This window comes from Microtus oregoni, unplaced genomic scaffold (genome assembly GCF_018167655.1).
Source record: "Microtus oregoni isolate MIOR12 unplaced genomic scaffold, Mior012 000005F_ref0000423, whole genome shotgun sequence".
In the NCBI taxonomy this organism is placed as follows: Eukaryota; Metazoa; Chordata; class Mammalia; order Rodentia; family Cricetidae; genus Microtus; species Microtus oregoni.
Genome location: NW_024543064.1, coordinates 65,719,056 through 65,738,567, shown reverse-complemented (window position 1 = coordinate 65,738,567; position 19,512 = coordinate 65,719,056). Strand labels below are relative to the sequence as shown.

At 39.0% G+C, this 19,512-nt stretch overlaps 1 protein-coding gene across 12 annotated transcripts in view; it reads right to left on the bottom strand.

Moving 5' to 3' along the window:
- Positions 1-19,512, bottom strand: part of Mpdz (multiple PDZ domain crumbs cell polarity complex component) — a 155,553-nt gene that overhangs the window by 102,880 nt on the left and 33,161 nt on the right. For all 12 annotated transcript variants that reach the window (XM_041651581.1, XM_041651580.1, XM_041651586.1 and 9 more), the window contains 2 exons: positions 2,548-2,760; positions 1,306-1,445 (listed from right to left, as the gene is read on the bottom strand). In XM_041651581.1, the coding sequence (XP_041507515.1) occupies positions 1,306-1,445; positions 2,548-2,760 (353 nt within the window). The remainder of the gene's footprint in view (positions 1-1,305; positions 1,446-2,547; positions 2,761-19,512) is intronic.

Sequence of the window (19,512 nt, the reverse complement as noted above, 5' to 3'; positions counted from 1 at the left end):
TTTTTAAAGCTTCTACTTTGAAACGTGAAGGATTTGGCTCCAGTGCTTGTGGCAATTCCTCTGCTACCTGAATCACTGTCAAAGTTTGCCTTTTCATCATCTGCTGACTAACCCTTAACACTCATTTATAACTGATCCTTTATTTTAAAAATGAACTTGTAGTGGAAGATTACTTTAGCTAGGCAAAGATGTGCTCTATTTGTTTATGCTACATTTGTTTAACTATGTACAGATGTGTTGCTTTGCCTGTGTAAGGCACCCGATTGGGCTAATAAAAACCTAAACAACCAATAGCTTGGCAGTAGGGGGATAGGCGGGGCTGGTGGCCAGGGAGAATAAGTAGAAGGAGTTATATAGGCATGAGAGAGGAGAAGGGAAAGAGAATGAGGGAGAAATAGAGAGAGCGGCCCAAGGCCAGCCAACCAGGCAGCCTTCAGGCAGCCAGATGTGGGATAGAACATACAGAATGAAAGAAAGTTAAAAAGCCCTGAGGTAAAAAATACATGAAGAAAAACAGGTTAAATTAAATCATAAGAGATAGTAGAACAAGCATAAGATAGGGCTCAGAATTCATAACTAATAATAAGTCTCTGTATCAAGATTCAGGGGCTCGTGGTCCAAGAAAGCCTGCCACATAAACATGCATTTCTTCCTGTTCTGAGCATATAAAAGACACATGGTTGAAATTATAATGAGGCAGTTCCGGTAATTTCAAGTCAAAAGGAGCCCAAAATATAACAGTGAAAAGGAAGATTACATTCAAAAGTTCCTTTCCTAACTAAAATGTAATTAATGACTATTTAAAAGCTCTCATTTTACTTGTGTACATGTGTGTGATGTAAACATGTATCTGCATGACTGCTTATTCCCCTGTGCAGAGAGGCCGCAGGTTGACCTCAAGGATCTTTCTCTACCACTCTGCACCGCGATTTTGTGACAGCCTGTTGGCGAAATCGAAGCTCGCGTGCTTTGCTAGACTGGCAGGCCAGAAAACACTGGCATCTGCCTAGCTCTGCGAACCCGGTGCTGGGTTAGAGATGCGGACCTCCTCATCTGGCTTTTCCATTCATTTCTGTGTGGATACAAACCTAGGCCCTCACATTTGCACAGCAGACACTTCCGCCATCTCACCCACCCTGCAGCTCATTTTAATAGACCTGATTCATACTCCCAAATATTAATGACTCCCAAAACTGGTTAACATCTGATTATTTCATCTTTTGTTTGTATCCATTTCCCCCCATAGTGATCAAAATCTTTCTGATTGTTACATCAAAAACACAGAAGAGGCTGTGCCAGTCTCACCTGTGAGCCACGCTGCCCTCTTGAATCTCCTGTACAAATATCCCCAACTCTCCCCTGTTTTCACTTCTGAGCCCAACAACACTAAACCCAAGGCCTCCACACGGAGGTTTGAGGAGCTCAAATATTTCCACATGGCGACCCTGTTCATGAAACAAAAAAAGGAAATAAGATTAAGAGTCAATTACAAGCTGGCAGCAATGGTGCATTGTTTAAATGTTAGCTCTTGAGACTGAGATTGGGGATAGAGCGTTTTATGCAAGCTTAGGTTACACAGGGAATACGAGCCAGCATTACAACCCAGATTACCTAGCAAAATCAAAATCAAACTAAAAATCTCAAAATCAAAGGTACACAAAACAAAAACCATAATTACAGCTAACAGTCATCTTATTGGGACATTACTCTGTTTGTCGAAAAGAAGGAAGTGGAAAAAGAAGAGTTTAGAATAGAGCCTAGAATAGAGCCTTTCACTTTTCCAGAAGAATATTTCTGGAATGCGGCACAAAATACCCCATTTAGAATGTGATCATTTTTCCAAACATCAGCCTTGAAATTAAGCATGCAAATAATGTTGTACAGACTAATCAGGATGTATTTATGAATTTTGGAATGCACACACACGGGGGGGGTGGGAATAAAACTAACTAAAAGCAATATAGATGATAAATCCTAACTACATTTATCAGAAATGCAATATTTTATCTACAATTTCATTTAAAAAGGTTCGTTAGTGTTTTGGTCCAGATCCCTCTTCCCTGTCACCTAGAAATCTGTCTCTCACTCCCTGACCTCCAGCTATGCTGACTTCATTGCAACTCACACTGCTAGGCAGGTAAAAATACCCACATTTACTGCTTTATTTTATTGGTGTTATCTACCCAAGGTGTGTGTGTGTGTGTGTGTGTGTGTGTGTGTGTGTGTATACAATAGAGAGGGAGGGAGTGAGAGGAGGGAGAAAAGGAGGAAGGGAGAGAGGGAGGGAAGGGGGGAGAAAGGGGAGCTGAGACCATGAATTTAAAAGGATTTTGCAGGAGTAAAGGGGGAAATAATATATTATAATTTTAAAAAATAAAATATAATATAATTAAAAAGTCTGAAGCATACAAATTCCCCAAAATTCTTTTTTACTCCAAAATTGTTCAGGAGTTTGTTATAAATGCTACTGCATTCCTCAAATTATCCAGGACTCAGACACCTTCTTAAATACATCAATTGCTAAGTCACAAGGAGAAATGCTCTTACCTGGGCCATATTTTTGATGAGCTGATCAAGTTCATCAAAGGCTGGCTTCCCATCCATAACAGGTGGAGCACCAGGTCCAGAAAGAGCTTCCAGGTTCCCATTATTTGGAGATAGTAAAAGTGATTCATTTGGCAGAGTAGGAATTATAGCAGAGCTGAGCTGAGGTATGTGGGCAGGGTCAGCATTGGTAGTTGCTAAAGTAGCAAAGTTGACCTAGGAGGATGCAGAGATTAATAGCAACAATTCTAGTGTGTCTAAGTCAAGTGCAGTCATTATGCATTCTTGTGAGACGCAAGAGTAGCCCTGAGGCCACATATCTCTTTAATTTTGGGTTAATGTTTCTCAAAACCATTAGACTGAACAGACAATCTGGCCAATTCCTGCTAAGCCTGGGATAACAACACGAAAAAAGATTATTATGTTTTGCAAAACAGTACATCAAAATGGCTCTTACATAGCTCTAAGTAAAGCTAAGTGAAAGCAGTGTAGACAGTTAGCAGTTCTTGTAGACAGAGACTGTGTTTTCATTCCCGGCCACCCAGACCCAAATAATCACAGATATACTATATTAATTACAACACTGTTAGGCCAATGGCTCAGGCATATTCCTAGATAGTTCTTATTAACTAAATTAACAAATCTCTATTGATCTATGTATTGCCACAAGGCTGTAGCTTACTGATAATGTTCTGACATTTTTCACCTTCGGTGGCTACATGGTATCTCCTTGAGTCTGCTTACTCTTTATATATGTCTGTTTGGATCTCCTGCCTGGCTTTACTCTGCTAAGCCATTGGCCAAAACAGCTTTATTCACTAACCAGTAAAAGCAACACACATATAGAAGAGCATCCCACATCACCTCCCCTTTTCTGTCTAATTAAAAAGAAAGGTTTTATCTTTAACACAGCAAAAATACATATACAAATCAGGTATCAAACAAGAATTATAGTTACAATATTTAGTCCATTTACATTGGGCAAATTAAGGAAAATACTCTATCACGTGAGTCTAAAGTTTTATATCTAATATATTTTTTACCATAACTAAAAAAAACTATAATTATAACTATCTAGTCTTCAACTCGATCAAAGAATCCAGAAGGATATAATATTACCTAAATAAGCAGGAAGTGCATTGTAAGCAACTTCTAAAGTTCTAGAAATGACACAGACATTGTGCTACCAGGACAGTCACCAAAAGTTCTTTTGTAACATTGGAGCAGCCATATTTAGCCTACAGGCCTAGCATATCTGTGCCTGGACTTCCGGATGGTATGCTATTTCACTCTCTGATCTTCAGGCAAGCTTTATTTAATAAAATACAAATGAAATATCACTACAACTTCTAATTGTGTACGATAGATGGTCAATCCTAACTGTATGGTGTAGACAGTCAGTCCTAACTAAGCAGTCTATGTGTCATGTAGACGGGCAATCTTTCCTGTGAAGTATACACAGTCAGTCCTAGCTGGACCTTTTCTGTCTACAATTATGTGTCAGAAAGATTCATCCAGTTATGTTCAGAAAGGCTATTCCCCTCCTTGGTCATCCCTCCCTTAGCTCTAAAACCATGCTGACCTCCTCACTGTATCTCACACTATATCAAGGTGTTCACACCACAACCAGAGAAAGATATTCACATTTGCTTGTTATCCTCCTGCTTACTCAACCTTGCTATAGAAGCCTCCCGGAGAGTCTATCCAAGCACCTTGCTCTATGTACCCTTGCCCTGCTTCTCTCCAGAGCTCTTATTCGAGTTTTATCTGCTGTTGTGACAGATAAAACACTCCGAACAAACACAACTTGGAGAGAAAAACGTTTATGTGGCCTACACACAGGCCACAGTTCACTGTTGAAGGAAGGAAAGGTAGGAATCAAGGCTGGAAGAAGGAGGCAGGAACCATGAGGAGTGCAACTTGCCAGCTTGCTTTCTGGCTCAGTCTTTCATAGGCTTCATGCTTAGCTAGCTTATGTCTACAGCTCAGGACCAGCAGCCCACAGGATGGTATTGCCTTCAGGGGGCTGGGCCCTCCTACATCAACTAACAATCAAGAAAATGGCTCAGAAACATTTTTAGTCAAACTTAAATAAAGACAATTAATTACTCAACGAAGACTCCCTTTTCAGTAGACTCTTGGCTGTGACAACCTGACAGTTAATGCTAACTAGGACAGCATTTCCATGCTGTTGACACACACCCACTGCCACAGCACTTCCACTCCAGACAGTGGAGGTAACCAGAACAGAAAACTCCCCAGTAGAGGGATCCAACAATTCTGTCTACTTCCAGGTCTCTGTCCTCTAGAGAAATGCCTTGCACAGAATAGGCCTTCAAAACATATATTCAGAATAAACATTTATCCACACAACTCCTCCATTAGCATCAGCTCCAATTCATAGATGATGGGACTACACAATATCATGTACCAAACAACACTGTGTGACAAAGAGGCTTTTCCATGTTGCTACCACCTTTGTGCGATTAACAGAATACAGTCACTTGAAATGCCACTCCTAGAAAGACAAAGTAAAGAGCATCCAATGATGAATTCTATGAAACACTTTATCCTGTGCCCCAATAACACTTTGTCACCCATTCTTAAAAATAAAACAGAAAACTTATTTAGTTACCAAAGTTACCACTGTATTAGCTACCTTTAGTCACCATGAAAAAGAGGGAGAAAGCTTCTGGGAATTCTTTCAAATGCTTATTTTAAAACATACAGCAGGCATGATCAATTATTATTTTTTCAAAAGCAAGTTTCTTTTGCCAAGACTGATTTTTTTTATCCCGAGCCATGGCAACTTCAGCAAAGTCTGCCGGCAGAAGACACACAGCTCAGGTTGAAGCAGATGGCATAATAAAATTTGTGACAGGCTGAAGATCCCACACACTAGGGCCTAATGCCTATGGTATGTTTTCATAGTGAAAACTATTTGGACTTCTGCTACAGTAAGCCAGAATGAACAAACCCCATTCCAAGAATAGATGGTCTCTCTATAAGAAATTAACCACTACAGTACAAGCTCTGGTGTTACAAAGGACCGGGCGAAGGGCACCGCAAGAGTAAAGTCACTGGAGAATAAGTATCATTGCAGTATGGAAATCATCTGTTTAGGGGGTTAGTAGACGTCACCGACTTCCCTGGCGTCTTCCCTGCTCCTGAGGTCTCATATAAATAGAAACCTACCTAGTGAAAACAGCCCGCTTATTTAAAACTGTCATTTAATTACGCCACAAAAAGAATGGTTTTTAACCTTAAAAATTTATACTCTTAGGGAAACGCACAAAGGCACATTTTGATGAGTCTTAAACTATATATTAAAATGGATTCCTAACCCAGGCATGGGTGCACACCTACAGTTCCAGGTCTAGGAAGGCTGAGTTAGGAAGATCTCAAGTTTAAGGCCAGTCTAAGATAGCAAAAAAGGTCCATGTCTAAAACGTAGTATGAAGTAAGCAAAAGACATTATCTGTTATGTAATTTGAGACACAAAATGAACTTTACTTTTTAATTTCTGGCAGATTATTTGCACCTCAAAGATCTTTTATGTGCCCAATAAATAAACAAATTAATTTATGAGTGCCTCTTAATGTTGCTACCTAAAATAGAACCATAATGGAGATTATGCACATTGTTTAATAGAAAAGTTTGCCAACTACAAGTGCAAGGACAGGATCTAGCAAGGAGCCAGTTATTACAAGTATGAGAATCCTTACACTACAGATCACTACAGATCTTCCCTCAGTCTTAAAAGTTCGGTCAATAAAATCAATTCAACATAATTCATTTATCCACCTATATAGTTTTAAAAAGAATTTTATGTTTCCACAGAAGAAATTTACATCACACATAACATATACCTTCATAAAGTCATAAAGGGGAAACTGTCGGAACACGGTCCAAGAACGGAGTCGTGTGAAGACAATTCCGAGTGCTTTTGAGAAAACAAGAAACTAGTCTTGTGATCTCAATTGTTTCAAAACATTGAATTGTTCTTAGAATGTGTTATATGTGCTCTTGCTCCCAAGTGCAGCAGAAATAAAGTTGGTTATTACATGACATTCCAGGCAACCTCATTTATCACCTCCGTTCTCCCAGATTCCACCACCTCTGGAGCCGTTACAGCAGACAGCTTTACAATGACCTATAGACAAATCTCCATGGAGCTGACAAGAGCTGAAGATGTACATAAAGCAGTGCAACTGGGTAGCTGAAGCACAGAGGCTGCCATCGCCCACTGTTTTTTACAGGAGAAGTCAGCAACATCTCTGTCCAGTAAGTCCCTCACTCATGTGGAGCTGTGCTAAGAGAACAGGATTCCAAGAAAATAAAAACTCACTTTAGTTCAAAATGAATAAGCTTAGCCTCTGGGAATGTTTATATTAGAGATACCCTTTATCAAAACAAACCAACAAGTAGAAAGTACGCAAAAAGGCAAATATCAAGTATGATAAAGAAACCAGGAATCCTGGCAAGTTCTACCAATGAGAAGCAGAGCAGCAGCCCCAGTCCACGATGAGGTGGGGCATGGACAGCAGCCGGGACCACTGCCATCTACGTTAGAGGCTCCTGACTACAGCCTACTACAATGGCACAGCTGATAGCCAAGGCAAAGAGAATCTGAAAAGCTTCAGTTTGCCACCAAAGAAACCAGGCCACAACTGAGCAAAGGGATTAAACCAAGACATAAGCCAGAGGTGAGTGCACACACTTGTATCAAAGAAAGACAGACAGGAGGATCCACAGTTCAAGGGACTCTGTCTCCAAATAAGTAAACAAATAAATGAAAACCTAAGGAAGTGGGCATAAATGCCTCCCTTTTTTATAGCACATCTATGGAAATACAGCTGTTGCCTTAAATTTAGAGAGAAAAATAATAATAGCGGAGTAAATTTGGGGGCAGAGAGAAACTAATTTAAATAGAAGGTTCATAATTAAAGACCACATAAAAGGTTTAAAATGTGAGTGAATTAATAACAATTACTGAAATAGTAAACAACATGAGCCTGTGGAGTCTGGGATATCTGTGGAGGTCAGGGCAGCATTTATTTACACAAGAGGCAGGAACGAGATAAACTGCACTCAAAGGTTTTAAGTTCTTTGCATCTTCTGGTGGTAACAGCACTGACTAAACTAGAATTGGGTGAGTGAAGACCAGGACAGGAAGCCAGTGCACAGAATATATTAGGAAACTCAGAAATCATTTACAAATGAGCAAAAAGCAGAAACATCTCACTAAATAGGATAGAGGAATGGACAATAGGTACCAAAAGATGATCAGCATCATTAAAAAGAGTCAGTTAGAAACATAAAAACTACCATTTTATACCTCCGGAAATAGTAAGGATGCAGAAAAACATAAATACATTCTTACTGGCAGATAAACGGTTAGTTTCTTTTTAAAAAGTCCATGCATTTACCAAACAACCTCCTAAGCATCAACAAAATCCCAAGGTGAAGGTCAGACATTGTGGTACATGTCTGTAATTCCCTCTTCGAGGGAAGAGGACTGTGAACACAAAATAGCCTAGGACACACTGCGCAATCTGCCTCAAAAACAAACAACAGCAACAAAAATCTGTATTCACAAAAACGCTACAAAAATGCTCAAAGCAGCAACTTTATCTGTAACAGTAATAACACAGGAAGAAAATAAAATTGCCTTCACTAGATATATCTATATCATGGATCACTCTTTAGTAATAGAAAGAAACACAATAATACAATTTGGATGAATTTTGAGAGTATTGTAGTATGTAAAAATTGTTTAAAATGTGCTCTCTTTATGAAATGATTACTTACTTAAAAAAAAAAAAAACTCCTACGGAGTCTACTAGAAGACTCTTGGATCTAATAAACAAAGCTGCGTTGCAGGATACAAAGTCGGTATTTATTTTTTAAAAAGAAGTCTTTATATACACCAACAATGCTCTGACATAAACAACTCCAAAAGCTAACTCCTTAGAAATATATCTGACCAAAGAGAAAGAGCTCAACAACAGAAAACTTCATGACAGTGAAAAGGGAAAACAGGGACCATACTAGACAATGCTAAGATCTCCTGTGCTCCTGGATTGGCAGATTACTGTTAAAATGACTATCCTCCAAAGTTTATCTACAGATTTAATTCTGTACCAATCATAATTTCAATTTCAAAGTTCACAGACTTAGGCAAACAATTCACAAATTCAGACAAAACCACAAAGACCACACATGACCAAACAATTCTAAGGGCTAAGTATGTCAGGATATTTAACAACAGCTGACTCCAAACTATGCTATAGAGCTATAGTGATGCTGACACAACAGTACACAGGTAAAGTAATATAATAGAACAGAGGACCCGGGAATAATACAACAAAGCTACAAACGCTTAATTTTTAACAAAATGGATAAAAATGCATGTTGCATTTAAAAGATAGCAAATGTTGCAGATGATGTGGAGGGAAATGAATCTTTAGTCACTGTTGGTGGTGGCCTAAACTACCACAGAGATTGTAGAAATCAGTTTGAATATCCCTCAAAAAGTTTAAACTGTAATTACCATATGAGCCAGTTATTTCAAAGCTAGGCACACAACCATAGCACTACATACACTACCATAGAGATATTGTACCTCTGTTTTTATTGCTGTTGCATTTACCAGAGCAAGAAACGGAACCAATCTAGTAGTCTATTAATAGACGAATGAATTATAAAAATCTAGTACTGATATAAAATGAACACTATTCAATTTTAAAGAAAAAGAAAATCACAGCATTTTCAGGAAAATGGACAGACTTAGACTATGTAATGCTAAATGAAATCACACAACTAAAAAACAACTACATATTCTCCCTTACATGAAGAACCAAGTCTATTTTATGTATGTATGTATGTGTATATAAAATACATACTATTATAATATACATAACATATTAAACATATGTACATGTATGTGGGTGTGGCACAGCATGTAGAAAGGAGAAAAACAAAGGTTAAATATGAAACGATGAGAATGACTGAATGAAGGTACCAGCTGAATCATGGAAGAGGATATAAAGCTGATTGATTTTCCCAGTTTAACTGTCCTTGATCTGTGTGTGTGTGTGTTTCAGCTGAATCATGGAAGAGGATATAAAGCTGATTGATTTTCCCAGTTTAACTGTCCTTGATCTCTGTGTGTGTGTGTGTGTGTGTGTGTGTGTGTGTGTGTGTGTTTCAGCTGAATCATGGAAGAGGATATAAAGCTGATTGATTTTCCCAGTTTAACTGTCCTTGATCTGTGTGTGTGTGTGTGTGTTTCAGCTGAATCATAGGAGAGGATATAAAGCTCATTGATTTTCCCAGGTTTAACTGTCCTTGATCTGTGTGTGTGTGTGTGTGTGTGTGTGTGTGTGTGTGTGTGTTTCAGTGCCTAAAAGTATAACCAGTAAGAGTAAAATCCAGTATGAAGTGCCAGAGCTTCAAAATGGCTGTTCTGTGTGTTCTGTGTAAAAATCCACTGAAATACAGAGAATTAATCTCACTGCGTCTTTTTGTTTGTTTTAATTTGCAAGTTCTTAAAACAAAATTTTAATTTAAAAAAGTCTATCTTCATAATCATTTTGAAATAACAAATTAATGAGAGATAAAAATAAGACTAAAGCTCCCAGGGCCTGCAGGTGGTCTAGGGAGTTAACTACGCAGGACAATCAGCATATAACAATACAGATATTTGTGGTGATGAACTAGATACTATCTTGAAACTGTGGTGACGGTCACAAAAACACATATTGGTGAACCAACCACCAAACCTTCGTAATTTTGATATTTCATTAGATTGTTAAGACGAAACCTCAGTGTATATAGTATATATGTATAACTCATATATATACACACCGTTGGAGACTATACAAAATTTCAAACAAATGTACAATTATTTCAAAATAAATAAAATAATGAAAGCATGATATGCTAATAAAAAATGAAAACCAATTTAAAGTATGAACATAAATAATAATAATGAATAGGACAAAAACAAAAAGATTAAAAATTAAACTCAAATTAATCAAATGGTCTTATGAAATATAAGAAGCTATTGCAAGTAATCCAAATAAACGGCTAATATTCTCAGATAATGTTTAAAATCCCCTTAAGCACTAGCTAAAGATGTGAGTCAAAGGGACCACTGTGGTCAAAAGTCAGAAGTAAGATTTTCGGCATGAGTAGTGGCCAAAGGGCAGCTGGTCCAGCCCAAGACCAAGGCGGGCATTACGGTAAGGTGGGCACATGGGGGAAGCAAAACAGTACACGCTAAACAGCACTGACTGAATTAAAACCAAAGCACCATTAGGAAGTTTAATTCAGAACTCAAATAAGAAACAAACACATTGACATTCAGAACGATGAACCATGAGACAGCTGTTGTGCTGATGAACAGGAAAAGTGCTGTGTGAAGAAGACTGGATGGCTGACGTTTATAGACTGCACTCAACATTCTTTTGAAGACCAGGAGGAATTTTTCTTACAGAGTATAGGTTTAGCACAAAGTAAATCTCAGCAAATCACACAGAACTGATCTTCACCAAGATATTTCTGACCGCTGCTGAAGTTAGTTAGAATCCAACAACAGCAGTTCTGCAGGACTCACCAACGTCAGCTCGTATGCACTACCTTTCTCTACAAACCCATGAGGCAAAGAAGCAGCAGAGACTCTAAACTGAGTAACAAGAGGAACATGCTATTCATACTGTAGGATGTAGCAAAGAACATCCTTAGAAATCATTTTAGAGGCTTAAATGGATGTGGTAAAAGCTAATGTGTTGGGCATTCGTTTCAATAAGCTAAAATAAAACAGTAAAACAGAGAAAAGAAATATGTCAGACAAAGTGGAAAACATAAAGGAATGAGGAAAGAGAACACAAATAGAATGTAGAGAACATAACAAATATACTTATGCCAAAAGGTTTTAACCTAGACGTAATGAACAAATTCCCTGAATTTTCAAAATGTCAATAAAACATCAATAAATTGTTTTTCCCCTTCACCAAACATAATAGTTCTAAATGCTTCCATGACAAATTCTTCCTTTCTTTTTTCCTTAACTAACGGTCACTTAACAAAAAATTTTTCACCAGTAAGAAATTATTCTCTACGCTGTTTGAGGCCAGCTCCACCTTGACACCAAAACCTACCAAGAACTTTACTAGACAGCTGTGGAGCCTCCATGGGACCAAACTAGGCCTCCACATGTGGGAGACAGTGGTGAAGCTTGGACTATCTGTGAGGCACCTGGCAGTAAGACAGGATGCATCCCTGGTGCATGAGCTGGCTTACTGGAGCCCATTCCCTATAGTGAGATGCCATGCTCCGCCTTAATGCAGGGAGTGGGGGTTTGGTCCTGCCCCAAGTTAATGTGCCAGACTTTGTTGACTTCCCATAGGAGCCCTTACCCAATGGGAGAAGTGGATGGGAGGTGGGCTGGGTAATGGGGGGTGGAAAGAGGCGAGGAGAACTGTGGATGAAATGTAAAATGAAATTTAAAAAAGAAAGGAATATTATCGATCAATCTCCCTTAAAGACTGATACAAACTTAGCAAGCAATAGTGCTCCTACACATCTAAAGATAATGGCAGAGTGCAAGATGGGCATTCCAGAAATGCAAAGTTGAACTAGGATTTGAAAAGCATTGTGTTTAATTCACCATGTTAACAGAACAAAGGAAAAAACCAAAGTCATCCGAAAAGGCAGAAACAAATAATGAAGAAACTGCACATTCAACAATTCTAACTTAGTATACATGCACATTTCACGCAGTACAATAAAACAAGAGAGAAACAATAAAGGCAGAAACTGAAGAAATAAACCCTGAAATTTTGTGCAGACCACAGAGCCATGTTTGACAAAAACATCAAAGGATCAACTGGCACCCTGTTAGAAATAATGCATTTCATAAGGCAGGTCAGCATAAAGTCAATACATCAATTAACATGACTGTGAGAAAAAAAATATTTGGAAACTAGTAAGTTTTAAACTGATTTTTTTGAAAACACATTGGTTTCTTAGTTGAACAAACAAATCATAGGATTCATTTGATTTACAATAATATCAGAGTAAAAGATAGGATAAAAGGAAGGTATTTTCAGTACAAAGCTCTGAGTCATAGGAAAATTATAAACACACACATAAATATTTTGTCTCTCTCATACCATATCCAGATTTTATAAGGGAAAAGCAATAAATCTTTTGAGATAAAATCTGTATTTGAGGCATGAAGATTTCCTGAGTAGATTTTTTAAAAATTAATTTTAGATTCATCATTTTTTTATATTTCTTGAGTATGATGTTTGGCCTGCATGTGGTTGGAACTGGACTTATAGGTGGTTGTGAGCTACCATGTAGGTTGTGAGAATTGAACCCAGGTCCTGGAATGTGGGGCAGTAGGGTAAGGGTCACCCTCTGCTACATACTGAGATGATAGCTAACCTTGGGTACAGGTGACCTCCAGGGAAAGGGGGAATACAACAGTTGAAACCACTATGTCCAGCTGAGCTGGGCCCTTGTGAGGTGTGGCCTGCCGGTTCTACAGGAGGCACTGGCTACAGATCTCAGAGCTCTCAGCCTGATTGGTTGACTGTCATGTCCTCTTCATCCAATACTATCTGTCTTGGTATCCAGAAGTTAAAGCAGTAACTGTGGGTCTGTGGATCGTTGAATGAAACAAGTCTCAACTTGTTCCTGCTGCAGGTTGAGTTTGGTAGTCAGTAAGTACCTTTGAAGCCTCTAGAGTGTTCACTGTAGTGTTATCTATAATAAGTGGGGACTAGGAAAGAATTTGAACTGACATACAGTAGAATAAATATATTCCAGGGTATTTCACAAAATAGAATATGAACAGAAACTAATATTCTTCAACGCGAGTGAACCTCACATTCATGCAACATGAATGACCCAAAACTGAGACAAACAGGCCAGCCACAAAGCATATATATATATATATATATATATATATATATATATATACATACATACATACATATATATGTCAGAAGCCTGCATTTACATTTAACTGAAATTCTTCCCATGATAAAAGTCATGATGATTTCTCTGGATGGAAAGGTTTGTTCTAAGTGAGAAGAGGTTCAAGAGGGCTTTAGGCGTGCTGGTAACTTCCTAGAAAACGATTTGTCTTGACTACATAAACACACATTACATTTTTAACACAACTGGAAATAAATATTTCATCTGTTAAAAAAAGTGGAGCTTTCAAAATTTTCTGCACTACTATTTATCAATTCTACTAAAGTTTACAATATGAGACATGATTAGTGGTACAGAACCCGGTGCCTTCTAATGCATGGCATGAAAGCACAGTTCTCTTAGAAAACACACATAGGAGTTACAGTGCTTGTTTGCATCCTACAGGCATTGCGTTTCTGTCACCGGAATGCTAAAATACGTCATCTAACATGGTGTTAGCGAGGAAGCAATGTTCACTGTGCTAGCTTTGGTAGATTTCAGAAAAATTTTTATTGATACTGGTATTTTTCCATTTGTTACTGCTAACATAAGGGGGACTTGCCTGGGAACTTTGCCTCACCGGGTGCACCTCTTAGAGAAACAGGCTTGAAACCTGCACTGATTTTCTTCTAACAGTGAAAAAAAAAAAGAGCTTATTTTCTTGCATATTTACAAAACTGTGTAAACCACTCTCTGGAACTGATCCCAAATATGAAAGGCAAAGGTGAAGAGAAGCTGAGACTTTTCAGAAAATCTACCAGCAGAGATGACGGCAAGCACAAGAAAAAATGGTTACACATCAGAACTCCGTTTCAAGTCTGGGACCTCGTGAGGCCTCTCTTCCCGCACCTCATCCAGCACACTGCTGATTAGAGCCAATCTCGATGCATATTGAACAGACAAGCTCGGAACAGAAATTGATGGAAGCACTCCGAATTAATGATCCTTGTTTTTAAAGCTAATTAGAGAAACTGCATTGTGTGTTCAAGCAGGAGACAACTGTGGGCAAAAGGAATTTATACTTCTGAACTTTATGAACTACAGATAGAATGGAATGTGTTACAGGGAAGGACAACACTGTCACATACAAGCACAATTTTACATATTGTCTGAGGCTTCCCTTTTATTCACTTAGGTATTTGTTAAGCATCAAGTTTTATATATCTGTTAAGCATCAAGTTATGTCACACTGGGCAGTGCTGGGGGCAGTTAAGTGACAAATTTCTTACCATAGTAACAATTCTAAATATAAATAAAAATTTGGGTTTAAATTAACTACTCCAAGTAGTTCCCTCAACTACTGAGATGGATAAATGGATAACTTTCTTTCTCAGCTATGGATTCTTAGGAGCAGAGGAGATGGTGTTCTAGAACCTGTAATTTGCTGATACTCCAAAAGTAGATTCTAACAGCCTTCGACTGATAGATTTTACAAATAAGAGGATTCAATTTAGAAAATAATTCTCTAACCTGAGAATTGAAGGAGTCGATCTGAGTGGTGGTGATGTAAAGTCTCTGCACCTGTGTCTTTCAGGTCTGAGTGCTGAGTTTCTGTGGTCTATTTGTCATAACACTCCCTGTGCAGAGCATAAATTACCCACTATAAGCCTCAAGATGGAAGGCAAAGAACACTTAAAGCCTAGAGAAGGAAATGAATTAAAGAGTACGTAAGGCTCTTGACTTTTCCTTGCTGGTATTTAGTAAAGTGTATATGGATAATCACTAATCTACCCAACGCTGATTAGTGAGTTAAAGGACATCCTCAAGTGCAAAACTGGAGACTGGGGCCCTAGACAATGTCAGTTAATCTAAGTGAACAGCCACTTCACAGCTTATGCTATTTTACAACACTTTACTTTTCACTCAAAACTATGTCTACAAAGATTTTATTCATTCCTAAAACTATAAGTAAAAAATATATATATATGTATTTACATATATATGTATTTGTAAAAATCCAGCCACCAGTCACAGATTATGCCCAAGCAACATAATCAATGTATTCCATCTGACTATATAAATGGATGTTCTGAAGGCCTGTGATATTAAAATCTTTCTAAAGGATTCTCAAGTGAGAAGTTTGGGACTCCTCCCCCCTGCGATTTCATAACATGCATATAAATAATTGAGTACTGTTTGTAAAGAAGAAACTGAAGTCTGAAGAGTCCCAGTTGTGTTCTAAACTCTGTTCATTGGTGTTATGAAAGAAACTTTATATTTCCCTTTAAAGCCATTAAGTTCTGGGGCCCGTGAGATTACTCGACAAGGAAAGAAGGGTACTTGCCACCAAGCCTGAGGGCCTGACGTCAATCCCTGGGACCCACATGAAGAACACTGACCACCACAAGTTGTTCTCCGATCACACATTCATGTTGTGGCCTATGTATGTGCACTTGAGCACACACACACACAATCGATGTAACAAAATAATTAACTTTTACAATTAAGTGACAAAGGATTTTTAACCTACTCCCCTAGTTTCCACTGAGATGCTCATTCCAAAATTAGTAGTTCTTTCTTGGCAGTCGTAGAGTTCACCTAGAGCATTGGCTGTGCAGGGCAAGAACTTCTATCACAGGGTCCTATCCCCAGACCATCTTTCATCTGCTTCGATGGCATCTTTACTTTGATTATTTTTAAAGGGGGGGGGGGGGTATTTGTATTGTGGTAGATTAAAAGACAGGACCACAAACACTTCCAGCCCCTCCACCAAGAGTAACAGTCTATCCCCACATTTTAAAGCTTTGGACCTGGTAAGGAGGGGTCACGTGGGGGCTATAAATTTGTTTCTTGATTGGTTGGTTGCCCTCTTGCTGCTGGAATCAAGAGTCTCACCCTGGATCCTCGCTCTACGGACCAGGCTGGCTGCAAACTCAAGGCGCTGCTCCAACCTCCATGTTCAATGAAGATATTATAACGCAAGCCATCATACCTGGTCCAGAAGTCCCCGATGCAGTGGTAAGAGGCCCTTTTAAAAACCTTAGCTTGAGGTCATGTCTTTGTAATGACAGTGTCATATAAGGGGAAAAAACTTAGTGGAGGGACTGGAGAAAACTACTACTTCTGAGTTGCAGGCTGAACCAGCCAAGTTTATACTGTGGATATCTGAAAATGATTCACATTCAAATTATGATTATGTATTCTTGAGTACATGAAAGACACTTTCTCAAAAATGAACAAAATATAGCTGTCACACCAAGGATCAACCTTAAGTAAAACAGCTGGCTGTAGTTACCAATAAAGAAACTTGCGCTTTCAAGTGAAAATCAGGATTTTATAGCGGAGATCTGCCAGCTGACACCATCCTACGTCTAAGAGGGTTTCTTGATAAGATCTCCAATGTTACTAGCAAGTACAATTTTTATTATATAATTAAATACAAAATTTAATTTTTTCAATATCAAATTTTCAAACAGCCAAAGTAGCATATAATTATACTTGGGTAAAAAACAAAGATAAAAAAGCAAGAGAAACAACTAGGTTTTACTGCAACAGAGTAAGAAATACTCTTAAGATTCGGGCTCCAGATTCTACCTAACTTTTAAGAAAACATCACAACTCTTGGTACACTATCAAAGAATGGCAGGGGCTGGAGATACGGCTCAGCTGTAAAAACATTTGCTGGGCCTGCAGAGGACCTGAGTTCAGTTCCTGACACCCACAAGGCAGTGCACAGCTGCCTGCAATACCAGTTCTAGGTGATGCAGGACCCTCTTCTGCCCTCTGTAGGCACTGCATGCATATGCACATCCCTGCACACAGACAGGGGCATATAAAGAAAAGCAATACATCTTTTTTTTTTTTTTTTTTTATTGGGACATTATTTTATCTGCAGGACAGATACAATCACAGTGATTGTACAAGGTACTGACTCCCTTCACTCACTCCCAGTTCTTTCAAAATCACTAAAATATTCCTTCAGAGAATAAGACAGGAACTATTTACTGGGTTAAAAGGAAATACGGGGTCATACTGCTCAAACTGTCCTGTGATGGGTCATTCTAGACAGGAGGTGACAGATCTACCACGAGGTGACAGTCTCCAATGTCACTAATCGGCCAGCACAGTCATAAATTTGGTGCACATTCAGCTCCAGGGATTTCATTTGGTAAGGCAACCAGAGTGTTTGCAGATCAGGAACCCGCTGCCTTATCAAAGACCCGGGCATCACACAAGACTTTCTGAGGTGAAGCCCAGACCATGTGCTTCTTATTGTAGGCAGAAAAACCTGTCCAAATTTGTAGCTGAATATTAAGAAACTGAGACAACACCGTTGGTCTGCAATAAACAGGCAGAAAACAGTGGAGGAGATCCCACAAACAGCTCTCTGCCAAATATTTCCTTATTCTATAGAGGTTTGAGAAACGTGGAGATCTGAGAAACCCCGTTTCACAGACTCAGTGTATTACGAGTGACTGTGAGAGAATGACTCCTCAGGTTACCCCAATACATGTCACAATATCCATGATAATCTTCCACCTCATGTGAGCTGTGGCTTCTGGATAAAGAAGTCAGTTTTTCATCCCGTGGAGATATGCTTTACTGTCTTTTAGTGCGCATTGCTTATTAACACAAGGAAACAGAATTCCATCTTGAGGCAGGCTCCAGTGCCTCGATTTTGTGGAGTAGCTATTATGTCAGCCCTGAGATAGAGGGGGATATTTGGATATTATTCAGAAGCGATGCCTTGCAATTACAAAGTTCTTGAAAAAAATGTTAAACTGGCTCCTCGCGACAGTCACTGGGAGTACCCTTCTCGATAAGTAGTGACCATGATCTTTGCAATGGGAAGCATCTCTCTCTGGGATAAAACTTCCCACACAACAGAATACTGAGTCTCTGCATGGCCACGCCAGTCATGGCTCCAACTGGGAGAGTCCATTTTCCCTCTATCTAATTTATTCTTTTTTTTTTTTTAAATTTATTTATTTATTAAGGATTTCTGCCTCGTCCCCACAACCGCTTCCCATTTCCCTCCCCCTCCCCCGATCAATTCCCCCTCCCTCATCTGCTCGAAGAGCAATCAGGGTTCCCTGACCTGTGGGAAGCCCAAGGACCTCCCACCTCTATCCAGGTCTCGTAAGGTGAGCATCCAAACTGCCTAGGCTCCCACAAAGCCAGTACGTGCAGTAGGATCAAAAACCCACTGCAATTGTTCTTGAATTCTCAGTATTCCTCATTGTCCGCTATGTTCAGCTAGAAGACAACCCACTGACTGGGAGAAGATCTTCACCAACCCTGCTACTGACAAAGGTTTGATCTCCAAAATATATAAAGAACTCAAGAAACTAGACCGTAAAAGGCTAATCAACCCAATTATAAAGTGGGGCACTGATCTGAACAGAGAATTCTCAACAGAAGAACTTCAAATGGCCAAAAGACACTTAAGGTCATGCTCAACTTCCTTAGCGATCAGGGAAATGCAAATCAAGACAACTTTAAGATACCACCTTACACCTGTCAGAATGGCGAAAATAAAAAACACCAATGATAGCCTTTGCTGGAGAGGTTGTGGAGAAAGGGGTACACTCACCCATTGCTGGTGGGAATGCAAACTTGTGCAGCCACTCTGGAAAGCAGTGTTTCGGTTTCTCAGGAAATTCGGGATCAACCTACCCCTGGATCCAGCAATACCACTCTTGGGAATATACCCAAGAGAGGCCCTATCATACAACAAAAGTATATGCTCAACTATGTTCATGGCAGCATTGTTTGTAATAGCCAGAACCTGGAAACAACCTAGATGCCCTTCAACGGAAGAATGGATGAAGAAAGTATGGAATATATACACATTAGAGTACTACTCAGCGGTAAAAAACAAGGACTTCTTGAATTTTGCATACAAATGGATGGAAATAGAAAACACTATCCTGAGTGAGGTAAGCCAGACCCAAAAAGAGGAACATGGGATGTACTCACTCATATTTGGTTTCTAGCCATAAATAAAGGACATTGAGCTTATAATTCATGTTCCTAGAG